This window comes from Girardinichthys multiradiatus, chromosome 23 (genome assembly GCF_021462225.1).
Source record: "Girardinichthys multiradiatus isolate DD_20200921_A chromosome 23, DD_fGirMul_XY1, whole genome shotgun sequence".
Classification (NCBI taxonomy): domain Eukaryota; kingdom Metazoa; phylum Chordata; class Actinopteri; order Cyprinodontiformes; family Goodeidae; genus Girardinichthys; species Girardinichthys multiradiatus.
The window spans coordinates 43,744,112-43,765,344 of record NC_061815.1 but is presented as its reverse complement, the minus strand read 5'-3'; the positions used below and the strand labels follow the sequence as shown (position 1 = coordinate 43,765,344).

Genomic DNA, 21,233 nt, shown 5'->3' with positions numbered 1-21,233 from the left:
AGTGTGTTTAGGGTTATGTGCAGTCTTGCCACACATTTAGCGTGTAGCTCATTTTTAGTTACATCTGAAGGCAAGCCGCTTTACTTTATTTAAGAAATCTGAGTAACGGGAGCTGATTACAAATGTGAACCACCCTCTTCAGATTTTTCTTTTGAAAACAAAATAATTAAAACCATGTATTCTTTTTCTTTCACTTCACTTTACAATTATCCAGTACTTTGTGTGGGTCTGTCACATAAAATAACAATAAAATACACTAAAGTAATGTGACAAAATGAGAAAAAGCGCAAGGTGTATGAATAACAAAGTAAGAATATAATGAATTAACCGACGCAGTTGTTGCAAGTGTTCTCAAAGAATCACAAAATAGCATTACTCAAACAGTCCCCTTACAGGTGACGTTGATTGCTGAATGCAAATTTTAAAAAAGCAGTCTAATTTAACAGACTACATTGTTTGGGGTTACGTGTTTCCACATTCTAACATGCGAATTCCCGTTTTAGTCGTTGGCCATGAAGGCATCATTTGATTGCGACAATTTCAAATTCACTACAGTTAGAAATAGTAAAATATGCAAATTGCTTCATCAAAATAATACAGCATCAAGTTATCTATTCTGGGATGAATTCATGTTTTAATGTGTAAATTTTAATGTAATCGTATAAATAATTTGTTGCTGGCCCGGAAGAAATACATTCTACTTCCGCTTACCTGTTGGTCCATTCGGCCAAGATGGCGAGCGGAGGGGTGGCAGTGGCTTCGTTGTGGACCGAAGTAAACCGCTGCGGTCAGAATGGGGACTACACCCGAGCTCTGAAAGCGCTTTCTAAGAGTAAGAGTCGAGGTCTGACTGTGCCGCCTTTAAAACCCTGGAACCGAGCGGCGGCCGGCCTTAGCGGCATCCCCAGCTCGGTATCACTGCTACCTATTAGCATGTGGCTAAGCTAAAACAGTCATCTGTCAACTCTGGATAAAAAGACTTTTCTTTGTATTACTATTTATTTTACAACCTTAGTATTTTAATGAATGCAGCAGATCAGTGAGATGTGTTGTGTTTAATTTTAGGCTACAATGAGTTAAAATTTGCCACTAAACTCTGGTGTATTCTGATCAATGACGTGTCCCTAGCCTGACCCACTGTTTAGCTCAGAGGGGTTGATGGACACTTCATCTTTAACTGTATTATTTTGCTGTCAAACTGTTAAATCAAAGTTAGCTCCTGTAAACGGAAACAAGGTAACACAGACATGCAGAGGTCCACGTTTGATGCATTTTTTTTTTTCATTTTGTTGTCATGCATACGTAGAAGAGGACCATGATTAGTGCATTGCAGTTCTTTGTCTGAGAACGCATCATTATGACACAGCTCAATAAAACAAGAGTAAAACACAGTAATAGCATCATATCTTAAAAAAATGTATTGTGAAAAAGAAGCTATGGCACCTAAAGGTAAAAAATTATATGAATTAGGTCTGTAGAATATGAGGAAATATGTAGTTGCGATATATGATCCATGATCTTAAGCTGTTAGGTCACCAAACTGCTTGGTCTTTATAAAGAGTGGAGAATCAAAAGCAAGTTCATCTTGCTGGACAAATGTATTTTTATCTGGAGCAGGAATGAATGTCACTTGAAATTGACTACCCTCTCAGATTCTGAATCGAAGGAATTGTTTGTTGTATTGAACACATTGATATTAACAATAAATCAATGCGTTTTGCAGCTCTTGTAATAATCTACTACTATTGTAATTATTACAGTACAGTGAAATGGCTGTAATTAATAAATGCCCTTGAATTCTACATTTACAAAGTGCTGTTGAGGTGCAAGTACTTTAGTGAGTGGAAAGTTTTGTGCTAATGTACAGACACAAACTCATCAACATCTTCAGTGGTACATTCTCCAGGTGCTCTCCTCTGAGCTATACTTTATGGACAAATAGCTAAAACCTGAGGCTTAATACTGTTTTTCTGTCCTTATAATTTCAGTGAGCACTGCAACCTTTTTGTCTTTCATTGTGACTTCAGGCCGCTCTGAATTGAAACAAAAGAAAAAAGTAGAATTTAACTTGCATCGAGTTTTTTACATAAAGAAAACGTACTGGTGACCAGTATGTTAAAAAGTGATTGACATCGGCCGATACCGATGTGAATGCCGATATATCGTGCATCCTTTGTTATTAAGAAATGCTTCTAAATGTCGCCTTCTTAATTAGGAAGTAATTTGATTGTTTTCCTGTTTTTATTACTTTGTAGCATATCGGCTGTTTGTAATTTTAAAATATACTTAACAAATAAAAGTTTACTAGAGTACTTTTGTCTTAACAGCTTTCATTAAGCAACCTGTATTTCTGTTTTCAGCTTGTTTTACCAAATCAGCATCAGAAATAACACCTCAGGCTATCCAGTGTACATTTAAGCATTTTTCTTAATACACATTCTCAATTATTGGATGATCTCGGACCGTTCGGCGACAGTTGGCAGCAAAAATGTGATTTATTTAAATTTTTTTAATAAGTTGTTTTTTGCCTGCCTTTTTCCTCTAGTTTTGCATGAGAACAGGGACGATGTGACGGCCCTTCAATGTAAGATCGTTTGCCTCGTTCAGAATGGGAGCTTCAAGGAGGCGCTGAATGCCATGAACACCCACTCCAAATGGCTCGGGGGGTAAACAACTGTCAAGCTATTTAATGGTTTTTGTTGCACAGTTTAAAACACAACTGTGATGCTTTCAAAACTAAAAATGTTCACAAAAACGTTGAACTTATAGAACAAATGCCATCATTTAAGAATGAAGATACCCTTAGATAAGTGTATTTAAACTGAGATTTTGAAACTGTTTGTATCTGGTATGGTCAGAACATTTTCATGACACTGAGAAAAATAAATATTTGATTTGTTTTTTAGTGAAGTTGTTTTTGAGAAGGCATACTGCGAGTACCGGCTGAACAGAGTGGAAAGTGCACTGAAGACCATTGAAAGTGCTCCTGACCAGACAGACAAGCTGAAGGAACTTTATGGTCAAGTGGTGAGGCTATTTAATGATTTTACTTTAGTCTTTTCTTGTATTTCCTTACCGTTGGTGTTCATATAGTCTGTGTTGTTGTCTATTAACCATTATTATGCAATGATGCCTCATAATTACTCAGAGTAATGTCCTGGTGTAGCTTTCTATTTTCTCAATGATGGCATAATGGAGACACTGAGAGCAAACTTTTAGTGTTCAGTCTAATGACTTACTGGCAAAGTGCGCTTTGAGTATGTCAGCTTATCTGAATTCTCCTCCTTGTGTAGTTGTACAGACTCGAGCGCTACGATGAGTGCAGGACCGTCTACACGGATCTGATCAGGAACTCTCAGGATGAGTACGAGGAGGAGAGGAAGACCAACCTCGCTGCGGTGGTGGCTGCGTTGAGTCAGTGGGAGAAGGCGCCGACGGTAACGCTCAAACACACAACTGATTACGTTTCGTCTTTTAAGCTGTTTTCTCATGTATTTTTTTCACCATAAAACAAATGTAAAATGAACAATTACCTGCAAGTTTGAGTGTATGCATTTAAATAGGTGTTTTTCTGCCGCGTTACGTCAACCTTTGGATCTATTTAGCTCGCTCCTTTTTAAGTTTTCTATTTTTATTTATTTATTTTAAAGATTAGCGGAGTACTAAATTTTTATCAGTGGTCAGAATCTACAGTCAAAAATACACAATGCACTGGTCACGGGTACAAGCTGTTGAGATCAGAACTTTAAACTAACACTGAGTGTGATTTAATTTCTTCTTAATTTGATCTAAAATCTTGTTTTTTTTCCTCTGTAGGAGGATCTGGGTCTTCCTGAGTCGACGTATGAGCTCTGTTACAACACTGCTTGTGCTCTGATTGGTCAAGGACAGCTGACAGAGGCCTTCAATAAACTACGGCAAGCAGAAGGTCAGTCTATTTATAATTACTCGCGTAGTCAAACAGCTTATTTTTCATTCATGCTGAAATCAACAATATTTGATATTTACTGGTACATATTTTGCTGTTTTTGACAGAGCTTTGCAGAGTCTCATTGGCAGAGGATTCTGTAAGTCCTTGTTTTGATTTTTTTGCTTATAACACAATAAAAAAGGATTCCGTCGTTATTCTGTAAAGTTGCAAATGATTAGGAAAATAACTAGAAACTTTGTGAAAGCTGGTGTTATTCTTGACAAGTGTCTTATTATACTATTAGTACATAAGTGGGAATATTATGTATTGCGAGGTTACAATGTTTTTTTTTTGTTTCTGCAAATATAAAACAGTTTTAGATAATTGGACACAGGTTCTAAAAATGTGTTGTGAGAACCTGTTTGCTAAAAATAAAGACTTTAATTCTTACTTAAAAATCTCTATCGGCGCCAATCATGTGACTAAATATTTGCTTTTGATATATGAATTGACCAAAAAAATGCAAATATCAATTAATTACTGCAAAAACTATTTATCAGTTATCAATCGTCTATGTTGCTGGTTTTTAAACCTGTCCTCTATTTTAAGCAGCTTTATTTCTTATTTGGTTATTAATCTATCTATGGGTCGATCTAATTATTAATTAGATTCCTCTAAAGAAGCTCATTTATTTTATTTTAGGGTATTGTTTTTTACAATAAAGTTTAGCATTTATTGCATATCACAAAATAAAGTGCACACAAAGATTTGTGCTCTAAACTGTGAATAGTATCCATAAAGTGCCACGTCCAGCATGACAAAAATAAATAATTTTTTTTTTTTTTTTTTACAGATATAAAGCCTGAGATGTGAAAAATGATTAAATTAAACCGGAAATGAGCAAAAAGCAGTCATGAGTTCTACTGTTTCCATTACACACTTAACTTAAAATAGAAACAAAGTTTTTCATGTAACTTACAAACTTCTATTGACTTCTGGTTAATAACTAAGTACTATTGATGAGTTTTTCTTGTTTAATTCAAGTTTATGAAGGTTAATTCAAACCCAGCTTATCATCACTGAACCGGAACCATTTGCAAACTTTAAACCATTTCAGCCGTTTAAAACTTTAAAGAACTTTTATAACTTTTATAACGCATCTTATTCAGATGCTCTATCTCCCCCTTGAAGTGTTTTTGCTCAGACACAGCCATCTTGAGAAAAACAGCTATACATTTTGTCAACATAAAAAGATCATTTCAGAAAAATGATGTTGATGGTATCGATTTGTGCGACTGGTCTTGACAGCCTCTCTTCTCATGTTGGGTTCAAGCATATCATCACTGCTTGGTTCTAATCATTCTTCCATGGAGCCGTTTGATGACTTCAAATGAGTTTGTTTGTGGTGTAAAGATGATTTAGCTTTGCAGCCAGATAACTACCTTTTGTTTGTTTCTTTCAGGACGTGACTGAGGAAGACATTGAGTCGGAGCTGGCGGTCATCCATTCTCAGATGGCATACATCATGCAGTTGGAGGGCCGAACAGATGAGGCTTTGCAGCTCTACAACCAGGTCATCAAGCTCAAGTGAGTCCGAGCAGAGTGAACTCTGCCCAATAACATATTACTGAAATTCAAGTATAAAGAAATATGAAACAGGTTTAAATGTTGTTATTTATGGTGTCAAAATCTATTTTCTGATGTGCATTTTGAAAAACAGGTTTTAATATTTTAAATTGCCAATCCATGTTAATCTGATCTGATTTCAGGCCTTCTGATGTTGGGCTTCTGGCTGTGACGGCCAACAACATCATCACAATCAATAAGGTTGGGGTAAAGCTAGCTGTCCTAAAGTGAAAGTTCTTCAGCCAAAAACACCTGTTAACATCCTTTCTCTTCTCTTAGGACCAAAATGTGTTCGACTCAAAGAAAAAGGTGAAACTGACAAACGCAGAAGGTGTCGAACACAAGCTGGCAAAGAAGCAGCTGCAGGCCATCGAGTTCAACAAAGCCCTTCTAGCCATGTACACCAACCAGGTAAGGAAATGGGTGCTTTCATTTCATTTCATTCTTCATCTTATAAGTCTGTTTTAATTCAGGTTGGCTTTGCTGTCTCGATGCAAACAGGCCGACCAGTGCAGGAAACTCGCGTCCAGTCTTCAGTCTCAGAATCCAGGTCACCCTCGACCAGTCCTCATCCAGGCTGCTCAGCTGTGCAGGGAGAAGCAGCACAGCAAGGCTGTAGAGCTCCTGCAGGTAAACATCCATCTCTCTGCTGCTGTTTGACATCCTTCACTTCTGTCTGAAAGTCCAAGGACGAAATGTTGCACCAGTACCTCACAGTTTCAATAATTGAATTCAAAAACACTCAGTACACACAGAGGGATATATTTCAAGTGTTTATTACTGGTCATTTGCATCATTATGGCTTAAAGCTAATGAAAGCCCTAAATTCTGTTTCCAATGTCACGAGATCAATAAGAAGATTATTAATTTCGATCATGGAGAAGACCAGCTACTGGACTGTTTTCCAGCAGACTGTCACTGACTCTTCCACAAGGAGGGAGAGCCACCTGAGGTCATTGCTAAAGGACCTGTCTGTTCACAGAATCCTGCATCATATTAATGGACAGTTGATTGGAAGAAAAAAATAGATTTTAATTTTGTTTAGAAATCAAGACCCCAAAGTCTGGAGAAAGATTAGAGAGGCAGTAAATCCAATTAGCTTTAGGCATATGTGGAAAATTCAGTTATTTTTTTATCAAGTCGGCCTTTTTTTTTTTTTTCTCCATTTGTTGGAAATATCTGGTTTAATGACCATTGTGTCACCGTGCTTGATTGACCAGTAAATAATCTATGGAGTATTTTGACAAAAGACAGTTGAGATAAACCAAAGCCAAAAATGTGGGCGAGCTGGAGGCCATTATTAAAGCAACCTGTGCTTCGCCTCAGCAGAGCCACAGGCGGATTGCCTCCATGCCGCGTCGCTTGGACGCAGTAAGTCATGTGAAAGGAGCCCCAACCAAGTATTGAGTGCTAGTACTGTATAATAAATGGACATGTTTCAGCTGACACACATTCCAGTATTCAGAATCATTTTCACTGATCTGATGTTATATTCAGTAGCTCTAAGCTGTCATTTTTAATCAAAATGAATGCATTAAATATCAATATGTTTTTTGATGAATCTACATAAGAGGTGATTCTCATTTTAAACTGAATTACTGAAAATAACGTTTTGATAATGTTGTAATTTCTTGTGATGCACCGCTATAATCTGCTTATCAAAGAATGCTCCAGATTGGATCTTTAGATAAAGGCCAATAAAATGTGAGAAATGTTTGATTGTATTAGGCCGCAGTTTGTTCAATTTATTTTACTTGTCCATAAAATATGTGGAAATTTCAAGAAAATTGTTAAAACTTTCAAACTGGCTTAGAATTTCCTCTTGGAAGTATCTGCTTGTGTGTAAGGTACAAACCTTTGTTTGTTTGTTTGTTTGTTTGTTTGTTTTGCAGCAATTCTCAGAGCAGAACCCAGAGAGTGCATCTGGTATTAAACTAACAATGGCACAACTGTATTTAGTACAAGGTACTGATCCGCTCTCATGCCTCCAGAAAAACGTTCCTTTTATCTTTTAATCTATAAGGGTATGGTATTTATTTGGCTTTAAGGTGTTTATCTAGAAGTTTAATAAATGCTTGTAGCGACATGGCAAACCCTTAAAATGAAACGCAGTCTTGATATTTCTGATTTCTCTTCAGGTCATGTTACAAAAGCCTGTGATGTCCTTAGATCCATTGAAGAGTTCAAGCACAAAGCTGGAATGGTAAGAATCTTAAATATTGATTCTTTTTGGGACTGTTAGATTACGTGTTGATTGCAGCAAGAGTAATCGTAAAATCATGGTAATCTAATAGTTTTTTATTTCACTTGAAATGTGTGTTTATGTTCTTTAGGTTTCAGCTCTGGTAACCATGTACTCCCATGAAGAAGACATCGACAGTGCTATTGACGTTTTCAAACAATCTATAGAGTATTATCAAGCTGAACAGGTTCGTGGTCTCTTTTACTTTCATATCACATACCCAAGAAGGTATTGGCAGAAGAAATACCAATAATCGTGGCACCAGTGCTTTTTGTAAAGCTGTTACTTTATAAAACGGGATTTTATTTGATGTAATAATAAGAGTTGGATTTTTCTTCCGTTTTTCAGTGTGAGATTATGCTTCTGTGAGACAATTTTTTACCCATCTTCACCAGGGGACACAATAACTGTGAAGGGGGCTGTAGATATAAATGCTGGGATCGTGTGGCTGGGTTATATAAAAACCTCAGCAGACTCTAGATTTTTTCTCCTTCTTCACAGCCTGGATCTGCTGCACATTTGGCTCTGGTGCGAGAAGCTGCAAATTTCAAACTGAAGCATGGACGGAAAAAAGAAGCCATCAGTGATCTGGAGCAGCTGTGGAAGTGAGTCACATTCCTGCAGAAATGCTTCCAGTTGCGTTTCAGCATAATAACTGGTAGCCGTTTTTAATAGAAATAACTAGGATAGTCTTTTTTTGTAAATTAAAACTGTAAATATTTGTCTCCCTTTCTTTCTATTGTTTCTTTTTTTTGCAGCAACAAAATTTACACTTTGTTTTTTTCAACACAGAAAAAACACTAATGACGTTCACACACTGGCACAACTGATCTCTGCTTATTCTCTGGTGGACACGGATAAAGCCAAATCGTATCCTTTCAAACGGAAGGTATTTGCATCAATGCTACTTGCTTTAATGTTGTAAATAACAAATATGAAGCATTCTTTGGTTTTTAGCTGCTTAACATGATAATTTGCTGCTTTTTTCATGACTGGGATGGAAGTTTTTGAGTTGTTGAGAAGTATGATGAAACAAGGTGGATTTTCCACAAATTCGTTCTGTTTTTAAACAAAACTGTTCATCAAATCAATTCTGAAAGTTATTAAAAGAAGAGGGCTGCAGCACAGATCTGTTGAGAGTCCTTAGCATCTGTCTCCAGTCTCAGCAAGCACCTGCCCTCTGCAGACACCATGTCTTTCAATCTAGATGTGGACGAGCTGGAGAACTCCCACGGCGCCACGTACGTCAGGAAAAAAGCCGGTAAAGTGGTCGGAGAAAACCTTCCCAAGGAACCAGGGTAAGTTTTCGCGTATCTCCCAAAGCGTGGTGCTTCGCTGCAATCTCCTATTTTTAATAATGATCGGTAAGTAGAGATGAGTTTACCATAATGCTGTATTTGCTTTGCAGCCAAGGCGAAGTTAAAAAGAAGAAGAAGAAAAAGAAAGGTATGCCGATGCACCATAAACGTTCCTACTCCTCTTGAAGATGTGGCAAAGAGAACTCATCCCACAGCAATTTCCTTTCTAGGCAAACTGCCGAAGAACTACGACCCCAAAGCAACCCCAGACCCTGAGAGGTGGCTTCCAATGAAGGAGCGCTCATATTACAGAGGCAAGAAGAAGGGAAAGAAGAAGGAGCAGATAGGAAAAGGCACACAGGGAGCGACGACAGGAGCTTCAGCCGAGCTGTGAGTGGACGTTTGTTTGAACTTCATGTATAGTTACAAAAACTTGAGGGCCATCTTCTAAAAAAAAATGCCTCTGATAGGGAAACTAACCTGAATTTAGAGACAGTTTTCATAAACAGCATCATCTCTTACAACCTGCAGTCTTTTGTTTTAAAAGCAGAGGACTGGACAGCACACAGCATATCTAGAAGAAGCTTTCTATGGCAGAAAAGCACAAGTAGAAATCCTGGAGGTGCTGCCTGCAGTTTAGACGGAGAGAACCTTTCCTTCCGATGAGTTAGACCTGGTTTAAATCCTGGGAGGGACGGAGTGGATGTGTCCCCCAATAATCATTGTAAATACAAAAACACTTTTTAAACGATAATATAGTAACATTTAATAAAAGCACAGCTAAAGTGATCCGTTTTAGATAGTACGTAAAAAAAAGTTTCCTAATTATTAAAAGATCACGACACCCCTAACCCACAAAGTGTTTTGGTCCACAAGCTGTTTCCAACAAGAGGGGGTACCGGCTGCTACTCTCGGCAGCTCCGTTTTCAGAGCGGGTCAGACACGCTTGATGAGGAAACTGCACCAATATGTAAAAGCCAGTTAGTCATTTATCACATCACTTGTTCAAAGAGTGCAAGGTTATAACATAAAAAGGGATATTTATCCCGCTTTGTCCAAAACCAGCCTCTCCTATTAGCTGCTAGCTAAGCTAATAGCCTAGCTTATGATGGTTAACAAGCTGAAACAAGTATGTTAGTAGCAGCACTGACGGGACACATGAGAAGAGAGCGAGGAGGGAAAAGAGATCCCTTAGGACTGAGAGGACAGATTTTTCAAAAACATACTTATCACAATCTCAGCCCTTTTTTACCATTGTTTTTGTATCAGCTCTTGATCCATCATATAAAGACTCATTGAAAAAACGTAGGAAGTGAGAGCTCCATTAATGTCAAATTTCTATTTGAGATTAATAAAGTATTACTGAAATTAATTTCAATTGGAATTCAAAAGGGACCGAGTCCTCTGTGAATGTGAGTATAGAAAAATAAGTACTTTTAACAGATTTGTAGATTTTGTAGATAGTCTGTATGTTACATCTGAATTCACACATTCATTCAAAGGCTTTTAAACAAAATGGTTTATTTCAGAGACAGAAGGGAAACCAGATTTACTGTCCAACATTAAATGTCTTTTTGATCTGCTTTATTTTGAGACATCTGATTAGTTGATAGATGGTAGAGTCGATTGCTTATGTTCCTTTGTCCAAGTTCTACCTAAAACAGTGCAGGTAAAGTTTGTGGCATAAGTTCCAACAGTTCAAACGGCGATTAGCACACAAAGCCACTGGCCATGTTTTTAGAATGTAGACCAAAGGTCAGACCTGAAACCTATCAATCTTTGTCCTCCACCGACCAACATCTGTAGGTTTGAAACCACTTTCAGAATGTCTCTGACCACTGCTTAACCAAAGTGAGGCTCTCTCCTTTTGCAGGGATGCAAGTAAAACTCCCAGTAGCCCTCCAACGTCCCCCAGACCAGGATCTGTGACCAGCTCGTCCACAGCCCCCAGCAGCGGCAGCGTGATCCCTCCACGACAGCAGAAACCTTCATCATCGGGGGCCACACGCAAAAAGGCGCCACAGAAGAAGAAGAAGGGCAGCAAAGGAGGCTGGTAGTGACGTTTGAGAGCAACTTCTGAGCGTCAAGGACGTCTGGAGATTTTTATTTCTAGTTCTTTCTTCTTCTTTTTTTTTCCTCCTCTGGTCATTTTTTCAGATGTGCAACCAAAATCTACTCTTTGCTCTCCTGTAGCTGTATCTTATTTTAATGGCACACAATAAATTTACAGTGAATGAATTAAAGGTCACTGAGCTGAAAAATGCTTTTTATTGTTTAGAAACAGTGTTTATGCTTTTTATTTAGCTCAGAACAAGAATACTACAAACAGCTGAACTGTAATCGCATTGAATGCGCAATGAATGGTGAATGGAGTATTTTTCTAACCCTATATGAGAGTTGTGCTGTATTTTACAGCTTCAGAAAAACGTCAAAATGGACCTCAGCCATCAGCTTGATTACATTTAAATTAAATCCTTAAATTTATGTTGTCTGTTTTAGATGATTTTGTCCTCTTTATTTTTAAAATTACTGTTAATAACGGCTGTTTCCAGACCTGCAGTGTCTGGGTGCTCAAAGACGCTGATTCATTTTCACACAATAAGCTGCAGTTTTTATGTCAGGGTGCTGCCTGTAAGGATTTCACAACCACACTCTCCTTAGTGTTTCTTCATGTAACTTCATATGTGTTCCTTCTTAGTTTCAGTCTGCTGCAGGAAAGCATGTTTTTTAAAACCAGTGCCGCTCTGGATAAGAATTGTCATGATTTACTTGCATGTTAAAAATATGACTATTTTGGCCAAACATGCGTCCCACTTTGTTAAGTCTTAATAAATCTCTGAAATGCAACGAGTCTCCCTTGTTTCCTGTCAATTTTTTAAAAAATTTTGACAAACAAGCCTGTATGTATTTTTTTTTATTATTATTTACTTTTCTGCTTTAGTTGGAAAACAAGCATGAACACCCAGAAGTAATGATCTGGGTAACACAGAGCTGCCTGTCAGTGGTTTAATCTGCCCTGAGTTACCACCTCTAGAGCAGAAACCAGAGGGAATAAACGGTGTTAGACTGCAACACTGTTTGCTGGATGAGAGGTTGCATGGGTGCCTTCAGGTGTCATCACGTAGTAGGCCATATGCCCATGGGTGGGGGGTTATGATCCCCCCAAAAAATTTTATCCAGTCAATATAATCCTTCTACCCCAAAACATATAATATTGGGATTTACAAAAATATTTTGCATGAATAACTTTAATTTTCTTTATTTTCATTTGCCAGCAAAATGGCATCATGTTTAATCACCTGGTTATGTATCTACCCTCCTAAAAGCCTTGGTATCATCCAACCTGCTTTCTTTACCCAGCACTCACATTTGCTGTACTTTAGACACAGTTGCTGGTAAGAGTGGTTATACTTTAAAAACGGAAGGGGTGCAAAAAGCAGACGCTTTTTCACTTTTGGCTGTCACCCTGGACAGGTTTCCAGTTAGGATCTTACCATTTGATTTAAAAAAAGATTTTAAAAATCGACTTTATACCAGTTTCCTTTTTTGAAATGTAATAAATGAAGACCGTGAACCCTCAGGAGTGGGTCAGTTTGATGACAATAAAATTTAAAAAGGTCTTTTTTTTTTTTTTATGAAAAAATAAGCAATTTATTTGACCCACAGTAAACATAGTATCTGAGTTTATTCAGATTAAGTATTAACTTAATATCTCAAAATGTATTATTTTCATCAGCAAAATGTTTTGTCGTCAATTATAAACTGTTTCTCTTCATCTTTCACTTCAACTACTAACAAAAAAATCAAACCAAGTACAATTTTTGTAAACCTTTCGTTTGATTCACAATAATAAACATTTAAGGAAAACCCAGCCAAGGCAGAGAACAGGTACATGTTCTGTGTTAGTTTAATTGTAAATCACTTATAAACTGGACTGCTGTCTTATAGGAACATTAAACTATTTAGGGCCCATGCTAAGGTCCCCAGCGGTTCAAGACCCTAAAAACTATCATTTAATTTAACTGGAATTTCATGTGTGCAATCAATTTTCCTCATTGAAGTGAAAAAAAGTACAATTAATCCCCTCGAGACCCCCGAAAAACAACAATGCAACATTCATGAATATGAAGGTGCTCAAAAAATATTAAATATTTGGCACTGTGATAGAATAAAGATGAAAAAAGTATTTCTTTAATTGTTGAACTGAGGTGAAACAGAAAGGTAAATCCAAAGAAAACAGGAAAGTTATGTAAACCACAGTAAAAGCATTACAATTAATTTATAACAGGAACACCAAAAGCTAGATTGAAAAAATAAAGCTTCACACACACCCCCACCCCAAAATGGTACACCCCAACTTTGTAAATTAGTTTTATTTTGACAAAATGTGACAAAAATGTGACAGTCAATATTGAACTTTTTCATGATTTTTTTAGATGTATCTGAATTATTAGGATATGTGTGTTAAGTTTTACATTAAAAACAAGTTTTACAGATACGTGCTTTCTAAAAATGCAAATCTCTGGTCCTGGTTCCAGTTGTTTTATAAGTTAGTTTTTAGAAGCCAGTAATACTTCTTTTAAAAAATACTTCCAGTCCACAGTGCTCTTCTCTGAAATGTAATTTATGTTTCCCTATCAGATACTGTTCCTATGGCAAGCCAACAGTGCCACAAAACGCCACTTTTACCACACATCCGGTTGAAATGTCACACAATAAACGCCGTTTTATATGGCAAGCCAAAAGGGTCAAAAATCGTCCATATATTAACGTGTTGTTCTAATTCGTAAATAATGGGATGTGCTGTTTTTTACGTACAAACGTATTGCGAATCAGGAGGGAGGGTCGTAAATAACACGCAGTGGTGTTTCATGCATAATTTATCATCAAGAGTGCTGTCCTACTAATGCTCAGCCACTAGATTTTAAGGCATTTCACCCAATCAGTTTACTGCAAGGGCAGACCCAACCAGGAGATCCCTGATCTTTGGGGAAAGACAGAAAGTAGGCCTACATACACCTGCCATTCTGCTCCTGTCTAAATCACACCCAGTTCAACAATAAAGTCTGATATTACATAAACCTCTCTCCAGTTATTCTCTTGGGGCAGAAAATAAGGGTCAACTGAAATTTTTCAGGTCTTTTATTGTCTTAATACGGATGATTTTGGCATACAGCTCATGAAAACCCAAAATTCCTATCTCACAAAATTAGCATATTATTAAAAGGGTCTCTAAACGAGCTATGAACCTAATCATCTGAATCAACGAGTTAACTCTAAACACCTGCAAAAGATTCCTGAGGCCTTTAAAACTCCCAGCCTGGTTCATCACTCAAAACCCCAATCATGGGTAAGACTGCCGACCTGACTGCTGTCCAGAAGGCCACTATTGACACCCTCAAGCAAGAGGTTAAGACACAGAAAGAAATTTCTGAACAAATAGGCTGTTCCCAGAGTGCTGTATCAAGGCACCTCAGTGGGAAGTCTGTGGGAAGGAAAAAGTGTGGCAGAAAACGCTGCACAACGAGAAGAGGTGACCGGACCCTGAGGAAGATTGTGGAGAAGGGCCGATTCCAGACCTTGGGGGACCTGCGGAAGCAGTGGACTGAGTCTGGAGTAGAAACATCCAGAGCCACCGTGCACAGGCGTGTGCAGGAAATGGGCTACAGGTGCCGCATTCCCCAGACCTGGGCTACAGAGAAGCAGCACTGGACTGTTGCTCAGTGGTCCAAAGTACTTTTTTCGGATGAAAGTAAATTCTGCATGTCATTCAGAAATCAAGGTGCCAGAGTCTGGAGGAAGACTGGGGAGAAGGAAATGCCAAAATGCCAGAAGTCCAGTGTCAAGTACCCAGAGTCAGTGATGGTCTGGGGTGCCGTGTCAGCTGCTGGTGTCGGTCCACTGTGTTTTATCAAGGGCAGGGTCAATGCAGCTAGCTATCAGGAGATTTTGGAGCACTTCATGCTTCCATCTGCTGAAAAGCTTTATGGAGATGAAGATTTCATTTTTCAGCACGACCTGGCACCTGCTCACAGTGCCAAAACCACTGGTAAATGGTTTACTGACCATGGTATCACTGTGCTTAATTGGCCTGCCAACTCTCCTGACCTGAACCCCATAGAGAATCTGTGGGATATTGTGAAGAGAACGTTGAGAGACTCAAGACCCAACACTCTGGATGAGCTAAAGGCCGCTATCGAAGCATCCTGGGCCTCCATAAGACCTCAGCAGTGCCACAGGCTGATTGCCTCCATGCCACGCCGCATTGAAGCAGTCATTTCTGCAAAAGGATTCCCGACCAAGTATTGAGTGCATAACTGTACATGATTATTTGAAGGTTGACGTTTTTTGTATTAAAAACGCTTTTCTTTTATTGGTCGGATGAAATATGCTAATTTTGTGAGACAGGAATTTTGGGTTTTCATGAGCTGTATGCCAAAATCATCCGTATTAAGACAATAAAAGACCTGAAATATTTCAGTTAGTGTGCAATGAATCTAAAATATATGAATGTTAAATTTTCATCATGACATTATGGAAAATAATGAACTTTATCACAATATGCTAATATTTTTAGAAGGACCTGTATGTGGGCGCTATTGTCCCGTAATTGGTCTAATAAGAAACACCTGTCCCATGATGCCCGCTCAGTTTGACAGCAGGTGAGAAACGCAGCTTGGAGTTTCTCCGCGGACACCATGCCCTACCTGCCGTTTTTTTACACGGACTTCTTCTACGAACCGCTGACTGAAGACGTGGAGGAGCTGCTGTCCCGCTTCCAGCACACCGACTCCGTCAGGTATGGGGTCTTCTCGGCCATCTGGAGGGACATGAAGTTTTCTGACGTCTTCATCGGCATCAGCATTAACTCTGAAATGAAGAGGTTCTGCAGGGTAGCTCTGGCCACAGCTGTGAAGTACTTCTTACCTCCGTACAGTTACCAGATCAGAGTGGGAGGTCTGTATCTGATGTTCGCTTTCTACCACACGCAACTGGCCTCCACACCCGCCAAGATCAGGCTGGCTCTGAAGGACTGGGTCCATGTTCAGAGGTTCCTCATGGAGTCTGAGGAGGCGCAGCACCATGATGTGGTTTACATCTATCACAAGCTTGTTGCAAGCAAAGCTATCCACTACACGGCCATGCCTCATTTCTTGGTCTTCCAGAAGCAGCAGAAGCCTAAGGTATGCGCAGAGTTCCTGAGCAGGACAGCTGCACTAAAGGAGCTTCAATCTACAGACATCCTGGAAGAGATGGCAGGCATTCAGAGCCACTATGAGAAGCTGAAGGAGGCCACCATGGAGGTCAGCTTCAAGGTCAACATGACTTATCCAGACTTCACTTCTGACATAAACAAATGCATGTCTGAGTTCTTTACATGGCAGCAGAATGCTTCACCCAAAGAGAAAAATGCTGGTGCTGATGGAGTCGAGGAAACCCCTGAAGAGTATTGCAGCAGCAGAGCCAGGCTCCTGTCTTCTATCAAGCAGAAGAGCTACAGCAATGTCCAGAAGGCATCCAAGTCCAGGAGACACAGAGGTGCAGAGAAGGTGCAGGACTATTCCAGCTCAGGTGGGGAGCAGTTTCAAAACTCTTCAGGGAGGAAGTATGTCTCTCTACGGGCCCGGACCTGGGAGACCCTGGGGGGGAAGGATGGGAAGAGCAATGCCCAGGCCTGGCTGCTGAGCACCCCTGAGCAGCTAGATGGAGTTTCTTTGAAGAAGATGAACCAGGCTGCACCATACAGAGAATATAAAGTGATGAAGGAGGCAGGGTAACTCTGAACTTTGGTTTGGTTAAAAAGTGAAGTGGTTTTATGTTATTTTCAATGAAACGGTGCATGGCACTTTCAAATTTTTTTGATCAAAGTCTTTTAAGATTATGATTTAAAAGTTGAAGAATAAAATTCCTTTTTTTTGGGACAGTTGAAAGAACAGTTCTAAGTAAACAAATAAAACGAAGCAGGAAAGACTCTTCATCACAGGCAACAAATCTGCAAAAACATGAATAGTTAACTTTTCCTTTGTGTATATTAACGTTCAAACTGAATCATGCTGGGTTCCTAAACAGTATGAAACAGCATGGAATTGGATAGAAGAATTGATACATCTGGAGAAAATATTAGTATTTCCAGACTGAAATCTCTGTTTTGTGCTTTGAAAGCCTGCAAACAGTGGATATACAGGTCCTTCTCAAAATATTAGCATATTGTGATAAAGTTAATTATTTTCCATAATGTAATGATGAAAATTTAACATTCATATATTTTAGATTCATTGCACACTAACTGAAATATTTCAGGTCTTTTATTGTCTTAATACAGATGATTTTGGCATACAGCTCATGAAAACCCAAAATTCCTATCTCACAAAATTAGCATATCATTAAAAGGGTCTCTAAACGAGCTATGAACCTAATCATCTGAATCAACGAGTTAACTCTAAACACCTGCAAAAGATTCCTGAGGCTTTTAAAACTCCCATCTTGGTTCATCACTCAAAACCCCAATCATGGGTAAGACTGCCGACCTGACTGCTGTCCAGAAGGCCACTATTGACACCCTCAAGCAAGAGGGTAAGAAACAGAAAGACATTTCTGAACGAATAGGCTGTTCCCAGAGTGCTGTATCAAGGCACCTCAGTGGGAAGTCTGTGGGAAGGAAAAAGTGTGGCAGAAAACGCTGCACAACGAGAAGAGGTGACCGGACCCTGAGGAGGATTGTGGAGAAGGGCCGATTCCAGACCTTGGGGGACCTGCGGAAGCAGTGGACTGAGTCTGGAGTAGAAACATCCAGAGCCACCGTGCACAGGCGTGTGCAGGAAATGGGCTACAGGTGCCGCATTCACCAGTCCTGGGCTACAGAGAAGCAGCACTGGACTGTTGCTCAGTGGTCCAAAGTACTTTTTTCGGATGAAAGCAAATTCTGCATGTCATTCAGAAATCAAGGTGCCAGAGTCTGGAGGAAGACTGGGGAGAAGGAAATGCCAAAATGCCAGAAGTCCAGTGTCAAGTACCCACAGTCAGTGATGGTCTGGGGTGCCGTGTCAGCTGCTGGTGTTGGTCCACTGTGTTTTATCAAGGGCAGGGTCAATGCAGCTAGCTATCAGGACATTTTGGAGCACTTCATGCTTCCATCTGCTGAAAAGCTTTATGGAGATGAACATTTCATTTTTCAGCACGACCTGGCACCTGCTCACAGTGCCAAAACCACTGGTAAATGGTTTACTGACCATGGTATCACTGTGCTCAATTGGCCTGCCAACTCTCCTGACCTGAACCCCATAGAGAATCTGTGGGATATTGTGAAGAGAACGTTGAGAGACTCAAGACCCAACACTCTGGATGAGCTAAAGGCCGCTATCGAAGCATCCTGGGCCTCCATAAGACCTCAGCAGTGCCACAGGCTGATTGCCTCCATGCCACGCCGCATTGAAGCAGTCATTTCTGCCAAAGGATTCCCGACCAAGTATTGAGTGCATAACTGTACATGATTATTTGAAGGTTGACGTTTTTTGTATTAAAAACACTTTTCTTTTTTTGGTCGGATGAAATATGCTAATTTTGTGAGATAGGAATTTTGGGTTTTCATGAGCTGTATGCCAAAATCATCTGTATTAAGACAATAAAAGACCTGAAATATTTCAGTTAGTGTGCAGTGAATCTAAAATATATGTATGTTAAATTTTCATCATGACATTATGGAAAATAATGAACTTTATCACAATATGCTAATATTTTGAGAAGGACCTGTATATCCCCTAAGTACATGGGAAACTTTTGTTTTTATACTGAGGGAAAAAAGGACTGAATTGTGGAAATTTGGTATTGGGGAAACAAAATTATGAACTGAAGTGAAAATCTGACAGATGGCCAAGAGCCAAAAAAAGCATTTAACAAAAATCCCAAAAATGTTAAGATGGTTTGACTCTGCATAAACTCTGTTCACAGAGCTATCAATTAGTTGTATTTAGAGCTCAAGTTATTTAAAATGGTCTAAAAATATTGATATTTTCCACAATCTTCATTTTCTGATAAAACTCTATCTTGATTCAGTCATGTTGTTGCCAGACTTGGTAGGAAGTAAAGCTCTAAAATTCAGTTGGAATATTAGTCAAGGTTTGCAGCATTTCCTTCGTATTTATTATGCATTAAGGTTCTTACGTATTTTATTAGTTGACCAGGGCCCGTATTCACAAAGATTCTCAGAGAGCTCCTTCGCCTAAAAACTCCTGCCAAGGACTCCTGGCTTAAGAGTGATTCTGTTCTCTGCTGAGAGGGACTCTGAGCGAGGAGAGGACATAAATTACTTGGTGGAGGTGCGTTGACCCTCCACTAAGGGTCAACGCAATATAAGGAGAGGAAGCCTGAAAATAAAATATTAAAAACAGAAAAATGTTTGCTGTTTGTGATGCTATCCTCTAAGAGCTGTGATTGGTTGTTGCAAAAACAAACATTCTCCTAGGAATCAATGTAGGGAAACTAACCGGTAGAATTTAGACTGGCCCAGGACACGCTGGAGGGACTATGTCTCTCGGCTGCCCCCCCCCCCCCCCCCCCCCCCCCCCCCCCCCCAGAGGAGCTGGAGGAGCTGTCTGGGGAGAGGGACTTCTGGGTGTCTACTGAGTCTGCTGCCCCCACTTCCTGGTCCCGGATGAAGCGGAAGACGAGTACGAATTTGGACTGGATTCTGAAATGTGTAAATCATGATGATAAAACTTAGCTAAATTAAACTGTCACACAGCACCAAAATGTTTGAACGTAGCCCATTTACATTCTTTATTTACTTATGTTTATTTGCCATACTGGTTGTTTTCATACTGCTTCTATTTCAAATTAATATTAAAATTCAGCATTTTACTGTAATCTCCTTGTATAATGAGGTTTAGTTTGGTAAAATGACCAAAACAAACTGAGAAAAAAAGGTGGAGAAAATCAGACTGAACAAAGGAGCAGAGCCTGCCGGTGGAGGAGACGAGAGGAGTGTTGAAAGGTAGATTTGGTCCTGGGATCACGGTGGGAACAAAAGGCATTCCCGAGCAGATCAATGCTTTAACCTCTGCTTTCAGCACCACCCTGGAAGGTGAGCAGCTCTGGTAGCTGCTGCATTCAGAAGCTAGAGACGAGGAGCGTTCTAGATGACCGCTTAGGCTGCTGACATCGTGATGTACAACACAGCAAATACTTATTCACCTCAATTACATCTTCCTTCTGATTATATAGTGCTTAGATTATTGTCCTTTATCTTGTCTAGAGTTTATGTATATATACACTAACGGTCAAAGGTTTAATTTAAAATTGAATTTCCCTTTGGGATTAATAAAGTATTTTTTAATTGAATTGAATTGAATTTAGAAAGCCTTTCTCATTTAATGGGTCTCTTTACTTTCATGACTTTAAATCGTAGATTCTCACCAGAGACAACAAACCTGTGAATGAACACATGGAATTATGTAGTAAACAAAAAGTGTGAAATAACTCTAAACATTTTTATATTTTAGATTATAACAAAATAGCCACCCTTTGCTTTGATGACTGCTTTGATCTCTTAGCATTCCCTCCATGAGCTTCATGAGGTGGTCACCTGCAATGGTTTTCCAAAGGGTCTTGTTCTCAGAGGTTAATATTTCAGTCATTACAGAAAAGGGTGGCTAACGAATATAAGATATACAACACATTTAAAGTTATTTTACAATTTCTGGTTTGCTACATAATTGCATATGTGTTTATTCAATGTTTTGATGCCGTCATTGAGAATCTACGTACAATGTAAATAGTTATACTCTTAAGCTCACTAAAAGTCCTCCTCACTACTCCTAACATTTTCTCACGTTAGGGGCCGTCTTAAGACCTAGGGTGCTTTGTGAATAACTTTTATCTTACTGAGAGAAAATTGTAAGAAAAATTGCAGAATTAGAGAAATTCTACGATTTTTTTTTAGAATGACGTCATTAGGAGCTACTTTTAGTCTTAGGATTATTCGTGAATACGGACCCTGATGTACATCTAATGGGCTTGGAAACATCCAGTCATTAAAAATACAATGTTTGGGGTAGTGGTAGACCAGGTGCACCATGTGCAGAGACTGCATTTCCTCAACGCAGTTCTCCTCAGCTCCATTTCCGGCCCATTTTACAGCATGTCTTCCCCGTCTCCCTGC

At 39.2% G+C, this 21,233-nt stretch overlaps 2 protein-coding genes across 2 annotated transcripts; both read left to right on the top strand.

The window, feature by feature from the left end:
• The first annotated feature begins 678 nt into the window (after positions 1 to 678).
• srp72 (signal recognition particle 72) lies at positions 679 to 11,923 on the top strand. Its single transcript, XM_047354517.1, has 19 exons — positions 679 to 832; positions 2,546 to 2,666; positions 2,907 to 3,027; positions 3,294 to 3,437; positions 3,817 to 3,928; positions 4,036 to 4,067; positions 5,373 to 5,497; positions 5,680 to 5,737; positions 5,816 to 5,947; positions 6,038 to 6,166; positions 7,429 to 7,501; positions 7,675 to 7,739; positions 7,870 to 7,965; positions 8,280 to 8,383; positions 8,571 to 8,648; positions 8,939 to 9,076; positions 9,187 to 9,224; positions 9,307 to 9,466; positions 10,950 to 11,923. The coding sequence occupies exons 1-19, from the start codon at positions 733 to 735 to the stop codon at positions 11,131 to 11,133; spliced, it is 2,010 nt and encodes a 669-aa protein (XP_047210473.1). The 5' UTR covers positions 679 to 732; the 3' UTR covers positions 11,134 to 11,923.
• Positions 11,924 to 15,714: 3,791 nt separating this feature from the next.
• LOC124860739 (snRNA-activating protein complex subunit 1-like) lies at positions 15,715 to 16,998 on the top strand. Its single transcript, XM_047354279.1, has one exon. The coding sequence runs from the start codon at positions 15,775 to 15,777 to the stop codon at positions 16,852 to 16,854; it is 1,080 nt and encodes a 359-aa protein (XP_047210235.1). The 5' UTR covers positions 15,715 to 15,774; the 3' UTR covers positions 16,855 to 16,998.
• The last annotated feature ends 4,235 nt before the right edge of the window (positions 16,999 to 21,233 follow it).

What these genes read in the sequence shown, in the direction of transcription:
- LOC124860739 (XM_047354279.1), top strand. Translation starts at nt 15,775, where the DNA reads ATGCCCTACCTGCCGTTTTTTTACACGGACTTCTTCTACGAACCGCTG.
- srp72 (XM_047354517.1), top strand. Translation starts at nt 733, where the DNA reads ATGGCGAGCGGAGGGGTGGCAGTGGCTTCGTTGTGGACCGAAGTAAAC. An exon ending in TAAACTACGGCAAGCAGAAG is followed by an intron (nt 3,929 to 4,035) that starts GTCAGTCTATTT and finishes TGTTTTTGACAG; the next exon opens with AGCTTTGCAGAGTCTCATTG. An exon ending in TCAAGCACAAAGCTGGAATG is followed by an intron (nt 7,740 to 7,869) that starts GTAAGAATCTTA and finishes TATGTTCTTTAG; the next exon opens with GTTTCAGCTCTGGTAACCAT.